This window comes from Natator depressus, chromosome 3, assembly GCF_965152275.1.
Source record: "Natator depressus isolate rNatDep1 chromosome 3, rNatDep2.hap1, whole genome shotgun sequence".
Taxonomy (NCBI): Eukaryota; Metazoa; Chordata; order Testudines; family Cheloniidae; genus Natator; species Natator depressus.
The window spans coordinates 159,110,889-159,125,997 of NC_134236.1; the positions used below are offsets into that span (position 1 = coordinate 159,110,889).

Genomic DNA, 15,109 nt, shown 5'->3' on the forward strand with positions numbered 1-15,109 from the left:
ACAACCATTAACAATGGAGACCCTGGCTGACTTAATGCTGAAGCTCTATTTCAAAATTTCCCTGCCATGTGTCTTGTTACTGCAGATGATTTCGTACTTTTTGTGGAGGAAGGGAGAAGGAGATCCGGGGGGCGGGAGGGGAACCATAGAACATTAGGTGAACTCATAGAACATATGCACTATGCTTCTGGCCTATTGTCTGGCAAGAATTTGTTTTCAAAAGAGGGAGGAGGTTCTTCTGGATGACAGATGACTGAGAGTCGAGAGTTCTGGGTTCCATCCCCAATTCTGTCACAGACAGCCTAAGTAATTTTTTGCAAGTCAGTTAAACTCTCTATGCCTCGTTTTCCCCATTTGCAAAATTGGAATGATACTTCTCTACCTTAGAGCTGTGTGGTGAGACTAAATTCATTAACATGTGCAAAGTGCTTTGAGAGCCTTGGATATAACAATGCTATAAGACGTAACTTATTTATATAAGTTTAATTAATGTAATTAATTACTATCAATATCTAACTTATTCTTGATTGATCTATTTTAGAGTTTTGCACAGTTAACCATCACCATAGTATCTGAGCAGTTTCCACTTAATTAGATTGGAAATTGTAAAGTCTTTAGTGGCCTTCATGGACTCTCTGGCCTCTTCTTCCTTTTCAGTAGTAGAAAGCTCTTCTGGGTTTTTTTTTTATTATTATTATTATTTTTTGAGGGGTGGGAGGAGAAAGGTTGGCTTTTATTGTGAATTATGGAAGCACAAAACAGTGAAATAACTAGTAAATGTTGAGTTATACTGTTATCATGCTATAATTTATAAATGGCCAAGTGGTTAGAAAAACTTCCATTCCTTTTCATTCCTTATCTGAGATCTTGTAACCAAGATTCAGCACAGTGTAAAGTTTTTACAGCTAAGCTATAAATGGCTAAAATAAAGAGACCTAAGCTCTTATTGGTGTAATGCTATTGACTTCACTGATGCAATACAAGGGGTAAAATTGGTTCAAGGTGTTTTAAAGCAAATGCTGGTAGACTCCCAACTCCCACTCAAAGCATTTTGCTACCCAAGACAAATTGGAAAAATACAACTCCTCACCCAACCCATGGTTACTCAAAGAATAAAGCCACTTAGCATTCTGCTGCTATAAGATGACAGTCTCCTGGCGGCCATGATAGCAGTGCTAATGTGCACCATTATGAAAAGGGAAGATGTAGTGAAGGATAAATAATAGCAACATGTCCCAAAGGTACTATTATATAGGACTTTCCTCTCAATTAATCATGATCACCCCGATGTTACTGATGGAAAAACAAGAACATATAAGTTGTGGGGAGTGATGTCCCCATTAAAGAGATAATGGACAGTTTGGATCCACGCTGCCCCAAAATTAAGGGGTGTCTGGATCCAAGCTTTGGCTTGGGACCATCTCTAATTAAGGGATTTATGCAGATTACATATGCAGATTATGCAGTCAGTAAAGAACCAAGATAGAACCCAAGTCTCCTGACTCCATTTTCTGCTTTAATTGCTAGATCTCTTTCAACACACATTAAATGTAGTGCCTAAAATCTATGTGTGTGTCCCTTTAAATATATCTTAAATCTACAGATATCAGTGTACAGTGTAATGATTACATAACTGCACCTTTATTTACTTAACTTTATTTTAGCTCACGTACAGTGATTAAACTTATGTGGAAGGCATGTGGCAAACACATATGTATATCCAGCAATTACCATAAGAGTTAGAGGTGGGGGAACAGCCTTCCTTCCTCTGCTAAAAGTGGAGTGTAGCCCTCCCTCTTCTCCCTGACTTGAGAAGAGGTCCCCCACAGCTCCTCCTCCTTGGCTGGAGCAAAGAGAGCTCCCCATCTTGTTTCAATCTATTTTAACCACTAAGTAGCTGGGAGCAGAATTAATCCCTATGCAGCGGTGGTTCAGGAGATCCAGCCTCTGTTTCACATTCACTCCCCTGTGCTTCCCAGTTTTGTCTCCATATCTCTCTTCCTTTCCATTTTGGTTTATCCTCCTCCTGGTTAGCCCTTAGTTTGTCTCCTCCCAAGCTAGGCTGACAGTGTCCCATTGTGCTCTAACAACTGAGGGCTGCTCCTGCTGCACCTTTGATCAGCATTCTCTATTCTTGAAGTATGTGGGTAAAGTGGGGCCCAGAGCTCTGACCAGGAGAGCTATCCCCACTATCAGGCTCCTAACTACACCCATGTGCTCTAGTCTGGTCAGAGCCAGGGTACTGGATTCAGAAAACAATGCTTTCACACCATGGGACAACATGTTTAATTGTGGACTGCCCCAGACAATTAGGAACATGTTCCCCTTCCACACAAAAATACACAGAAAAGAATAAAATTCATCAACCCCCTCCCAATATAGATTACGATGTATGTACCATTCTGAGCTGTTATTTTAACTAGTATGGACATCTTCCAGATGATAAATCCATGTGGGAAAAGCTGCAACTGTGTTCACTAGGGAGCTTCAAAGCAGGAGCAGGACTTCAGAGAGGCCACTCATGCTTCATCAAACGACCCAGCAGCCACAGCAAAAGACTGAGGGGCATTTGTTAAAGTGCCCTTCTTCAATGAGAAGTACAGCTAAGCAGGGGCACAATGATAAACATCAGAGGCAAATCTTGAGCTGACGCCCGTAAGCAAAATGTAACTTCCTGAATTAGAAAGTGGCCAGCCCATGTGTCATGGAATCCTAATAACAAGCACCATGCGGGGTCTGTAAGAACTGCCAGTTATCCGAACTTTGATTTTCTGCCTCAGTCTGGAAAACGCAGCCCTTCTAGCAGCACCGCATCCCTTGACACCAGCAGGACATTCACTGAACACAGCCTCAGAGGGAAGAGTGCCCCCTACTGACTTGCAAGCACTCCTGCTTCCAGCTTGGCTGGTTTTCTGTGGTCCCATGGCTGTTTGGAGATGCCAAAATGGGGTAATTGGAGTAGGCCCCAGGTTGTGCTTTACCGTGAGAGCTGCAGCTCTCGGCCACAGCAGGTTTGCCTGTGGCATCAGAATCCTGAGCACTCTCAGTGGCAGAGAGAGGTGGCTTTGAAATAAGCTCTCAGGAAGCAAATGCCTTATGAATCTGGTTCCTAAGGGCTGTGTCTGCAGATGTGATAATCCTGGTGGGGAAATCTTAAGAAATTTGGAGGAAGACTGCAACTGTCTCATAGACTAATACATTCCAAGGCCAGAAAGGATCATTGTGATCATTTAGTCTGACCTCCTGTGAAACACAGGCCATAAAACTTCTCCAAAATAATTCCTGTTTGAACTTCACCATACCTTTTAGAAAAACATCCACTATTGATTTAAAAATTGCCAGTGATGGATGAATCACAACACTTGGTAAATTGTTCAAATGGTTAATTACTCTAACTGTTAAAAATTTACACTTTATTTCCAGTGTGAATTTACCTTGCTTCAACTTCCGGATATTGGATTGTATTACTATATATATTTGTCTGTTAGATGGAAGAGCCCATTATCAAATGTTTGTTCCTCATGTAGGTACTTACAAAATATGATCAAGTCATCCCTTAACCTCCTGTTTGTTAAGCTAAATAGATTGTGCTCCTTGAGTCTTTCATCTAAGGCATGTTTTCTAGTCCCATAATCATTTTTGTGGCTCTTCTCTGAACCTGCTCAATTGTATCAACATCCTTCTTGAACTGGGGACAATAGCACTGGACACAATATTCCCGTTGCAGTCGCACCAGTGCCAAATACAGAGGTAGAGTCCCCTGTTTATGTACCCAAGGATAGTATTAGTCCTTTTGGCCAGCGTGTGGCATTGGGAGCTCATGTTCAGCTGATTATCCACTATGACCCCCAAATCTTTTTCAGATTCACTGCTTCCAGCTTAGAATCCCTCATCTACTAAGTGTGGCCTACATTCTTTGTTCCTACGTCGTGTATGATTTCACATTTGGTGCTATTAAAATGCATGTTATTTGCTTGTGTCCATTTTACGAAACAAACCAGATTATTCTTTATCACTGACCTTCCAGTTTACTTACACACAACCCCAATCTTTGTGTCATCTGCAAACATCAGTGATGATTTTATATTTTTTTCAGCGTACAGCCAAGAACCAATCCCTGCAGGACCCTACTAGAAACAGACACCATTGATGATGATTTCCCGTTTACAATTACATTTTGAGACCTGCCCCTTAGCCAATTTTTAATGTTTGCCTATTATTCTGTATCATTCAAGTTTCTTCATCAAAACATCATACTGTACCAACCAAGTCAAATGCCTTACAGACGTCTAAGAGTATTATATCAACATTATTACTTTTATGATTTTTATCAACCAAAATTCTAATCTCGTAAAAAAATGATACCTAGTTTGGGAAGATGTATTTTCTACAAACCCATGTTGACTGGCTTTAATTCTTTATTAATCTAGTCCCATATTAGCCACTCCATTATTTTGTCTAGGACTAATGTCAGGCTGACAGGCCTATAAATTACCCAGGTCATCCCATTTACCTTTTTAAAATACTGGCATAACATTAGTTTTCTTTTAGTGTTCTCAAACTTCCCCAGTGTTCCAAGAGTTATTGAAAATGAACAGTATTGGTCCAGCCAGCGTTTCAGTCAGCTCTTCTAAAACTCATGGTGCAAGTTACCAGGATCTCCTGATTTAAGTATGTCCAACTTTAATAGCTGCTGCTGTCGAAAATCCTCTTGAGTTACTGTTGGAGTGGAAAGTGCTTAATCACCATAGTAAAACCGGACATCCTGTTTTTCTCCCTAATATGAAACAGAAATATTTATTGATTACTTTTGCCTCTTCTGCAATATTCTCGACAATGCTACCATTTCAGCTTTGTGAAAACAACAAGTAACAAGAAATGCATGAGGGGGAGACAGAGAGGGTCCCTCATCACAAGGGAAGACACAGAAGGAGTGGCAGGGGGCCACAGAGGGACACAGACAGGGCAGTGAGCGGGCAGCACAGCAGCAAGGCAGGCGTCGGGGGGGCCCAGGGCAGACTGTGGGGCACGGGGGGAGCGAGCACCAAGTGGCCCGTGGGGACGGGAAGGGCAGAGGGGCTCCGAGCGGACAGCGAGGTCTGGGGAGGGCACTAAGAAGCGGTCCGTGGGGAGCGCTCAGATGAGCACAGCGCGGAGACGGGGGGCGGTGCAGGACGGGCTCCAAGCGGGGCAGGCAGGCACCTGGCACGGCCACAGGGGCGGGCAATGGCCGGGCTCGGCGCTGTTGCTGTGGGCGGGGGCGCATGCGCGGCTCCCGGTACTTGTTGCTTTGACTTTGTTACTTTTGGGCCCCGGACGCCACCCCTGCCCGGGGCAGGAGAAACTCGCCAGAGCGGCCGGAGACAGCGGGCGGGCAGCCAGGCGCCGCTGCAGGTAATGGGGAGGCGGCTGGGAAGCTCCCGGGGCTGCCACGTCCCGTGCTGGGAGCTGCCAGCAGGAGCCCAGCTCCAGTTGGGGACGGTCCAGTCCCGGGCGGGCCGGCCGGCTTCCGGCCTTACGAGGCGCCCCCCCCCCCGGCCCCAGCTTACGGGAGGGAGACCCACTGAGCGCCTACCTACAACCCCGCGCTCTCCAGGCCCCGAACCACTTGCGGGCCTGGCTGCGGTGCGGTGCGGTGTCCGTGCAGGCTGGCGCGTGGTGGCGGTGGCTGATCGAAGCCAGAAGAAGAGTTTTCCTGCAGGAAGTTCCTGCTTGAGACCCAGGGCCAGCCGCTCCCCAGGCCCCGTTCCTGGTTGTTACCAGCCACCCATTACGTGTGCTGAGAGCCCAGCCCACCTCCATGCCTTGCTTGGACCCTCTCTCCGGCCCACGGGGAGCTGGTGGAGGACGGTGCCCCCTCTCTCCACTGTATTGTGCGGATCAGGAGCAAAGGGGCCTGTGGACAGAGTATGGGGTTAGGAATCCCTGAGCACTAATCTGGCTCTGCCATTGACCTGCTTTGTGATCTTGAGCAAGACCTTTCACCCCTCTGCAGCCTCTGTTTTCCCATCTCTAAAATGGGGACAGTAATATGTCCCTACCTCCATAGGAGTAGTTGTGTAGATTAACTGGTCAACATACAGCACTTTGGGGAAGCTCTTTAGTATTATCAGTGTATACTCTGTGTGTGCGTGTGTTCACACCATTTTAACAAGCTTTTTTTGTGAAATTCTGTGGATCTCAAGTAGTGTATGTACAATGAGCCATTTTTGTAGAAGTCAGTCTCTGGGTATAGTCCTATTCCCTATATAGGAAATAAAGCTCCTGGAAACTACAAATACTTCTAGCTGGGCAGATACCAAATTTGCTGTTCTTCCTCTGCTGCTTCTGGGCATGCATTGGGGAGTTTTGTGTTTTTCCATTGCTGCTGAACTCCACCAACAACCAGCTCCAGGTCATCTGGCAAGGCAGGTAAAGGTAGCTGTATTAATCTCAGGATGTTAGAGACACCAGGTGAGTGAGGTAATATCTTTTATTGGGCCAACTTCTCTTGGTGAGAGAGACAAACTTTCAAACCACACAAAGCTCTTCTTCAGGTCAACTCTGTGTGGCTCGAAAGCTTATCTATCTCACCAACAGAAGTTGGTCCAATAAAAGATATTACCTCACCCACTTTGTCTCTCTAGGGCAGGTAAAAGCATAAGGAAATATTAGCAATGTGTTTGTTTTTTTGACACACAGAAAAAATGTATGCAAATATACATACTTTTAGTTGCTTATGCAGCCACTCATCGTGGCAGAAAACTTGGGCTCTCCTGGTAAAAACACGGGCTCTCCTGGTAAAAACACTGCATCATTGGACTTGACTGACTGGCTACAAATCTGGCTCCTTACTGCCCTCTGCAGGAGATAGTCTCGGTGGGCTTGTCTTCGTTGCAAAATTGATAGGAGTTGCAATGGCCCCAGCTTGAGGCCCAGTCACACAAAAACCTTTACCTTGAATATAGTGGTGCTTTTGACTAAAGTTGACTGGCCTAGCGGAGGGCATAGGCTAATGTTCAAGTTAGTGCAATTTGTCAGCTGCTAACATGACCACTCTGTAGTGTGGACCCAGGCTAGCTCCCCCCTAGTTCCCCAGTGCCCAGAAAGGACAGACAAGTTTACCACAATTCACTGGGGCTGAGGTGCTTAGGCCTACTTGCAGCTTGGGACAGAGCCAGCCCTGTCAGTCACCAGCTGCAGGGGAATGCCCCGCCCCCTGCAGTTCCCTCCAGTTTTCTGTCTCCACAGAGCTTGGCAGGAGGCCTCTCCAGCCTGCCCTGCCCCAGGTTTTCAGAGGAAGACTCCAGCCTTCTATTTCTAATTGCTGGTGAGCCATTCATATCTGGAACTGTCCATCAAATCCCCAGCCACAACCGGGGCTGTGTTTGCCTTTTGGGGAGATTGTCCCCTCGACTTTGCTTTCCCTGCTGAGGCATTGGAGTGGCTGGTGCCCCGACAGGCTCCGGGCAGAGAGCTAGGCCGAGAAAGCCAGAGGTAAAAGGAAAGGTCTGTGTCTCCTGCTCTCTACCCCTTTGGAGCTCGCCCAGCTCCATGGGCAGAGGCAGTTTTCCCCTCACAGTGCAGGTTGTGTGGGGTTGTCTCAGCCCCCACTTCCTGGGGTAGGAAAGGAGAGACTGATTTTGCTGGGCAAGGTGCAGGCACCATCTCAGTAGCCCATTCCCGATGGAATTGCCTTGCCCGGACAGCAAAGGAGGCAGACAAGACTGGAGAAGCTAGCAAAAGGTGCAGAAACTGCAGCTCTCCAGAGAAGTATTTGAGAGCCGCTGCTGCCAGTGGACTCAGGGTCTGACAGATCAGCAGACCCAGCAGAGATTCCCAGTGAAAATAAAAGAGATGGTGCCTAAACCTCCACCAGCAATCACATTCCCCATACAAGGTCACAAACCTCATTCTGATCTTTGCAGCAGTACCCCCAGTGGAATCCCTGTGGGAGGTGCCATTATATTTGTCATCCCCATTGGTCTTCCTTCTAGCTACTGTTTCCAAACAGGCAAGTTTTCCAGTGTGGTTGCGATCTGTGATGAGACCTACTATTGTATTTTAGTTTAGACCGGTACTCTTCACAGTTGCCGTAGCACTCGTTCTCAAAATAAATTTAAAAAATGCTCTAACTTCCTTCTGTCAAGCATCAAATCTCAATTTGTAGGAGCATGGACAATCTCATGGCAGAAAACTCATGTTTCCTGTGATGAGAGCAGCTAGATGGCTACCTTACAATTTTTTAACGTAATTTAAAATGTAAAATAATGTAAAAAGTAAAAATCTGAATAAATGCGTTAAGCTATAAGCTTAAATAAATGTATATAGATACACTATATCTTCCTGGTTAGTTTAAAAAAAAAAAAGTGGTATGTAATGTAGTGTAAAGGCTATATTTAGTTGCAAATCAACTAGATTTAATGGTTACCAACCAATTAAAATCAGCCTTACTTTAGAAAAATAACTAAAAAGTACAAGTGCAAAACAGTGTTAAAACTGATTATTTAAATCAAGGTTTCTGGCTTGCTGATTTATTTCATGATTAAAATTAGTGATGTAAATCACTTTGATCTCTTAAATCAATCCAGCCTGTCTCCTGTGCCATGACAGTGTTACACTCTGACTTGAATATTTAAGGCTACTCAAGACCACATTCATGTATTTGACGATCCGGAACAGAGGTAATCACGTCTCTGCCTGTTGAAGACACCGCTGCACTGTGATGGACTGAGGGCCTACAAACTCCAATAGAGAATTACTAGAAATAGGGCCTAAAAGTCACTTGTTCTGAAATGCTGTACATTTTACTGTCTGCATGACAGTATCTTGCAGACCATCTATAGCTCATGGGTCAGGCGATAGTACTAATGTTTAAAGTTATAATAAGGTGGTACTGGGAGGCTCTGAGTATTGATATTGTGCTATAGAGACTTTAACCTTTTGGCCACCAGTATAAATTCATACCAGTTTGTAATGACCTAAAAATCATTACAAGTTGAATGTTGTTAAAGGGACTGTATGCAATGAATTTGGAGGTCCCCATCAAGGACCTAGTGGACACAGATGCACATTTAAAAAGAAAAATCAGAATAACGGGTAACATTCCCAAAGAATGTTCCCTTCAGGCCAGGGTGGAGTATATAGCTAAGACAGAGGAGGAAGCTTGCATTACCTCTGCTCATGCTGTATTTGCTCTATAGAGAAGACTGAAGTCTTCTCCAGGGTTGTTAAGCCAGGACCTTTCACCAGCACTAAACAAAGAAAAGGAAGTCGGGGGGGGAAAGGAATAATTTCTGTTTGTTTCTTTCAGCATCCAGAGCAGTGTTTTCTTTGTCAAATCTGGGAAGTACTTTTGTGAGAAGTATATGCTTGCAATTGGATGTACTGGATGTCACCGTCCTCAGCACGGGTTCAGAGACTTGCAGTCTTTGCTCCCAAGCAATTGAGCTCTCTAGGGTGTATTCTCCCTATGAATTTGTCATTTACAGACACCTTCCATATGATGATCTTTTATTCCAAGTAATTGAGAGCTACTGGGAATCAGGTTTAGAAGATTTGAAAATAAACTTTAAAAACAGCAAACCCAGAAGTAAGTGAGCAATTTCTTCCGCTTGTAAAGACACCTTTGTATGACTGGAATAATTTTGCCATTTTCCATATGTTGCTGAGTTAACTGAGCAGTTTAATTCATAATTGAACAAAAGTAGAGAACTAGGAAACATGCACAGTTCTTTCTTATTAGATATTGAATATCTAACACTTTACCCTGTCAGCCAACAATCTCTAACTTCTTTAAAAAGACTGATGCCTGTTGTAGGTTTGTTTTGTGTATTGTTGTGGAATTTATAGTCAGTTTTATTAAGTTCCAAGGCATTTACATTTGATAAGTCTAAAATTCACAATCTCATATGTCCATGAGTCCTCAATAGAAGACAAAGTCCTTCAAACCATCATTGATCATTGGAATAGCTAACTTCCTATGTCATTCCAGGAATCGGAGCTCGAATACTTAGTAGTTTTAATATTCTAGATGGGAGAATAGCAAAATTTACACATTGGACTCATGCAATCTTCCTTAGATTGCACTTGTATTTTAAGCATTTGAGCTTTGATGCCTGGTCTCTAAGAGGCTTATGTTTTGTTAGATGTTTAGAGTACATGGATAGAAATCCTGCACCAAAGAATATTTTGGTAACAGATGCTGCCTCAGTGGAGATATTGTGAAATCTTTTCTCAGTGGTGGTTGGGGATGATGGTAAAATATTCATTCTGTATGAGGACACTTCCTTTTGAATCTTTCTGCACTGGGATGTTCCTGATTTGGAAGCTTGTTGTGTTTATACATTTCGCTAATATGGGTCTCCTGACCCATTAGGCAGGCTGTTAATGTGACTGCTCACTTCCTTTTGCAGGGGAGACACAAGATGTTTCCTTTCCTGTTTCTGGATGTTGGACATTCCCATCTAGTCTACTTCCGGAGTAGCAATAGTTCTGTCTCGCCGGATAAGACTTACTGCTACAGCACTGCACAGGGCAGTACTGTGCTCCAAGGAATAACTTTTGGTGGAATCCCTACTGTCCTGCTGCTTGATGTTACTTGCTTTTTGGTAAGCTTTCTTTTTAACTCTTGCAGCTGTAATACTTCTGGCCTGTCCAGAAGCTCAGTGTTGTCTAGAATACTCTCGCTGTCTGATGGGAATTTAGTAAAGAGGAATTTGTTTCCCCAGAATCTTTAGAACAGAAATATTTTATGAGACCAGCTTGCAGTCCTGTCTCTCTAGCAACCTCCTAAGTTTCAGTTGTCCTGCTTGTTGCTCTTCTGAACCACCTTTCATCAGGGAACTCCAAAGCACTTCACAAATATTAATGAATTAAGCTTCACAATAGCCATGTGATGGGATTCTGATCGGTAGGCACAGAGGGGCTAAGGGACTTGCCACGGTTATGCACTGAGTCAATGGTAGTACCAGGAATAACACTGTAGGCTACTGGTTCTGTGCCTGAGCCACAAGAGCATCCTTCCTCCCTATTGGTCATTCTTATGTGATATGAGGGTCAGCTGGCGTTTGAAGATTTCTCAAGAAAGAAAAGCTAATACTGAATACGGTTACTGAATTGAGGAAAAGCTTCCTAATGGTGAGCTCTATTAGATGATGAAATAGAATTTCCACCTTCTGGTTCCTTTAGGAAACTATCACTTTAGACCCTTCAAATTAGAGTGTACAAAGCAGCGGAGAAAATAACGTACAGAACAATCTAGACTAGAAGAAGGAGGAACAAGATGAGAAGGCACGGGGCTAGAATTTCAAAGAGAGGCCTAAAATACAATTGGGAAGAAATTTCCTTGAACATCTACGTATGATTTACTGCACACAACTATTCAGTTTGCACTCGAGTGTAGGTGTACAGATGTTCACAGCTTTGTACATGCAAATAGACCTCTACCTACTAAAAAGTTGGCCCAATAGCTCATTTAATCTCATATGACTATGACATTAGACTGACTGAATGGCCTCTGCCATAGCCAGAACTCAGGAAGCACCTCTTCCTATTTTACAGGGACTAAGTTGTTAATTTGTATTCTGTACATGTCTTTAGTTTTGTTCAATGATCTTGAGCCTGAACAACTCAGATTCATTCAGAGGAATTAATAATAACTATATTCTGTGCATTATGGATTAGGAACTTAGAAAAAAATTAATGGGTGTTCTCATTGTGAGGTTTGTCACTGCTGTGCCCCTGATGAATGAAGGCCACTGTCTCCAATGCTGGGACCAGAGATGATTTAAAAATCATGTCTGGGGTTTTTCTTTTAAAAAAAAAAAAATCAGTTTTTTTAATTTAAATCATAATTTATTTACTGATAGCTAGTTTTTACTTTCTTCCTATTTTATAGCTTTTAAATTCATAGATTCATAGATATTTAGGTCAGAAGGGACCATTATGATCATCTAGTCTGACCTCCTGCACAACGCAGGCCACAGAATTTCACCCACCACTCCTGCAAAAAACTTCTCACCTATGTCTGAGCTATTGAAGTCCTCAAATCGTGGTTTAAAGACTTCAAGGAGCAGAGAATCCTCCAGCAAGTGACCCGTGCCCCATGCTACAGAGGAAGGTGAAAAACCTCCAGGGCCTCTTCCAATCTGCCCTGGAGGAAAATTCCTTCCCGACCCCAAATATGACGATCAGCTAAACCGTGAGCATATGGGCAAGATTCACTAGCCAGATTGCTAAAGTAGATATTTTGTCCCTGTTTAACTACTTTCCTAATTGTTAGTAGAATTTCAGATTTTACCTAATTTTCTTTTTCTGTTAAGAAATATACTTAAAATGCTCATCTATGCTGAAAAAGTGACACCCAGGGCTCATTGGCATCCTTACTATGAGAACAGCACATAATTGAAACACAGCTGATTGCAATACCTTGTAGGCCAGTGGTCATCAGCTGGTCGATCACGATTGACTGGTCGATCCTAGAGGATCTCCCAGCTGATCATGATCTCTGGGGGTGCAGCATGGCTGCCGCAAAGGCAGGCTTCCTGCCTGCCCTGGCCCCATGCCACTCCCAGAAGCGGCCAGTGCGGCCCTGGGGCCGGGGGGGGGCAGGGGTCTCCCTCTGCGTGCTGCTCCTGCCTGCAAGCACTGCCCCCGCAGCTCCCATTGGCTGGCAATGGGGAGCTGTGGCTGTGTGAAGCCACGTCCGTCCGTCCCCCTTCCCCACCCCGGGGCTGCAGGGCCATGTTGCTCCCTTCTGGGAGCGGCGTGGGGCTGGGGCAGGCAGGGAGCCTGCTTTAGCCTTGCTGCATTGCCGACCGGGAACAACCCAAGGTAAGTGCTGCCCGGCGGGAGGTCGCACCCCAGGCCCCTCCCAGAGCCAGCACCCCAAACCCTCTCCTGCACCCCAACCCCTTGCCCCAGCCCTGAGCCCCCTCTTTGAGCCAGCACCCCACAAACCCTCCTGCACCCACATTCTGCCCCAGCCCTGACCCCCCTCTGAGCCAGCACCCTGTACCCCCTTCTATACCCCAACACTCTGCCGCAGCCAGGAACCCTCTCCTGCACCCAAACTCCCTCCTAGAGCTTGCCCTCGCACCCCCTCCCCAACCCCCTACCCCAGCCTGGTGAAAGTGAGTGAGGGTGGGGGAGAGCGAGCAACAGGGGGCGGGATGATGGAATGAGTGGGGCGGGGCCTCAGGGAAGGGGTGGGGTAGATTCTGGGTTACCCTTAAATTAAAATAGTGATCTTGGGCATAAAAAGGTTGGAGACCACTGCTGTAGGCTATTTGCTAACCAGCACCATCTTCCAATCTATTGAGCTTCCTCTAGTCAAGAAAGCTTAAATGCTTTGACCAGGCTGCACTTCTCCATTAGGGTTTGCAGTGTGAAGTCATTGGGACTTGTGCTCCTAAGTCACTTGGTTGCTTTTGAAAATGTTGCCCATAGGTGCCAAAATATTTTTGAAAATTTTGATGTATTTTTCACAATAACATTTTGAATGGATTAGAAGTCTAAATAACTTTTTAGTGTTAACGCTGAAGGAGTTTTGAAGTGCTTGATGTTATGCCACTAAAAAGTTTTTAATAAAAATAAAATGTTAGCTCCTTATGCCACAAACACTTATGTACATGCTTAACCTTAAGCACACAAATAATTCCACTGGAAATCAGTGAGACTAATTCGTATGAGTAAAATTATGTTCCCGCTTAAATATTTGCAGAATCTGGGCCTTAACTTTCAATATTTTGTTTTTTGTTTATAGAAGTTTTGTAGAACTCAAATATGATACCCTACCAGCAGTAGCATTTTTAAAACAAACCAACCAGTGTTACAATTCAATTTATTCTGCATTTTAATCTAAAATTGCAATGGCAAAAATTTCCAAATTTAGTCTTAAAAAACCTCACCCTGATTTAAATAAGTGGATTAAAAATAATAAAGTGATTTATATCACTCCACACTGGCTGTGACTCCTTTCATTTGTCACTTGTAATGGCATGTCTAATATTTATAAATGTTTCCCAGATGATGACTATTGGAAGTAGAGGAGGATGGGCTGAGGTAGAAACTTGTGGGTGCAAGTTCCACACTCTAGCATCCCTGTCCACTGACCAAAAGCTGCTACCTCCTTTATCCTCACCATGTTCCTGTTGGGATAATCTGGTCAAGGATAATGGGGGGCAGAGGCTACAGTTCTTAATGCTTGACTTGCATACTCCACCCCCCCCCCCCATCCCCAAGCTAAGATCATTGCTGCTTGAAAAGACACAACACTAGCCTATCCCCAACCAAGAAGGAGAGCTCCAGATCTGCTTTGGAAAGTGGCAAAGTAGATTAGAACATCAATGAAGAGCTCCCTAGGATTGACCTAAAACACTGTTGTCCTTTCACCTCCTCCAAAGTAGGAGCATAACTTTTGTTGACTGCATGCTGAGTTTCATTTAAGAGCCTCTGATAAGAAATAAGCAGAATTGTAAGGGATTTTAACTCTATTATTTCTGGAGGTTTGTTTGGGAACAAGTTTTCCAGTGAAAGTTAACAGCCAGTGTGTTGAACACAGAGGATCAAATGCATCTCTGATGAATCTCCAGCGAAGGCTAAGGATATATACCAGGGATGAATTTGGCTAAAATATCTTAAATAAACAGTTTTAAGCCACTAGGAAAAGAAATTTAAAACCAGTAAACAGACTTGGTTATTGAGGTTCCTAGTAGTAAAGTGAGAGTCAAGGAATCATCCAATTACTGAGTTTACAAAACTGTACTGAAGAGTAGTCCAAAATTTGCTCATCTGAAGGCCATGCTGGCAATTGTTTAGGAACCCAGAGGACACCCCTAACTTGTTTAAAATAAAATAAAACACAATGGAACAACTAGTGGCCATCTTCATTTTCAACATGGAGACACAGTCCAATGTGCAATGCTGTGCCTGGGTGCCAGTTTGAATGTGAAGTACTTAATCCTGGACTTGTCCTTATTAAAAGGGAAGGTGACTGTGAGCCACACTGTAGAATTTTGTGCTGGCCATTTTTTGGGTACAGTTGTACTTCATACTGACACTTGATTTTTAAAATGTTGAGTGTTTGCTTTTGGGCTGCTTTCCATAGAGGACAGGGAGGTATCTTCTC

The 15,109-nt window shown here is 44.1% G+C and overlaps 1 protein-coding gene across 1 annotated transcript in view; it reads left to right on the forward strand.

Moving 5' to 3' along the window:
* The first annotated feature begins 5,326 nt into the window (after positions 1–5,326).
* TMEM63A (transmembrane protein 63A) overlaps positions 5,327–15,109 on the forward strand; it is a 39,009-nt gene continuing 29,226 nt past the window's right edge. The window contains exons 1-3 of the mRNA XM_074949173.1: positions 5,327–5,394; positions 8,571–9,571; positions 10,395–10,589. Coding sequence (XP_074805274.1) covers positions 10,407–10,589 — 183 coding nt within the window. The 5' untranslated portion in view covers positions 5,327–5,394; positions 8,571–9,571; positions 10,395–10,406. The remainder of the gene's footprint in view (positions 5,395–8,570; positions 9,572–10,394; positions 10,590–15,109) is intronic.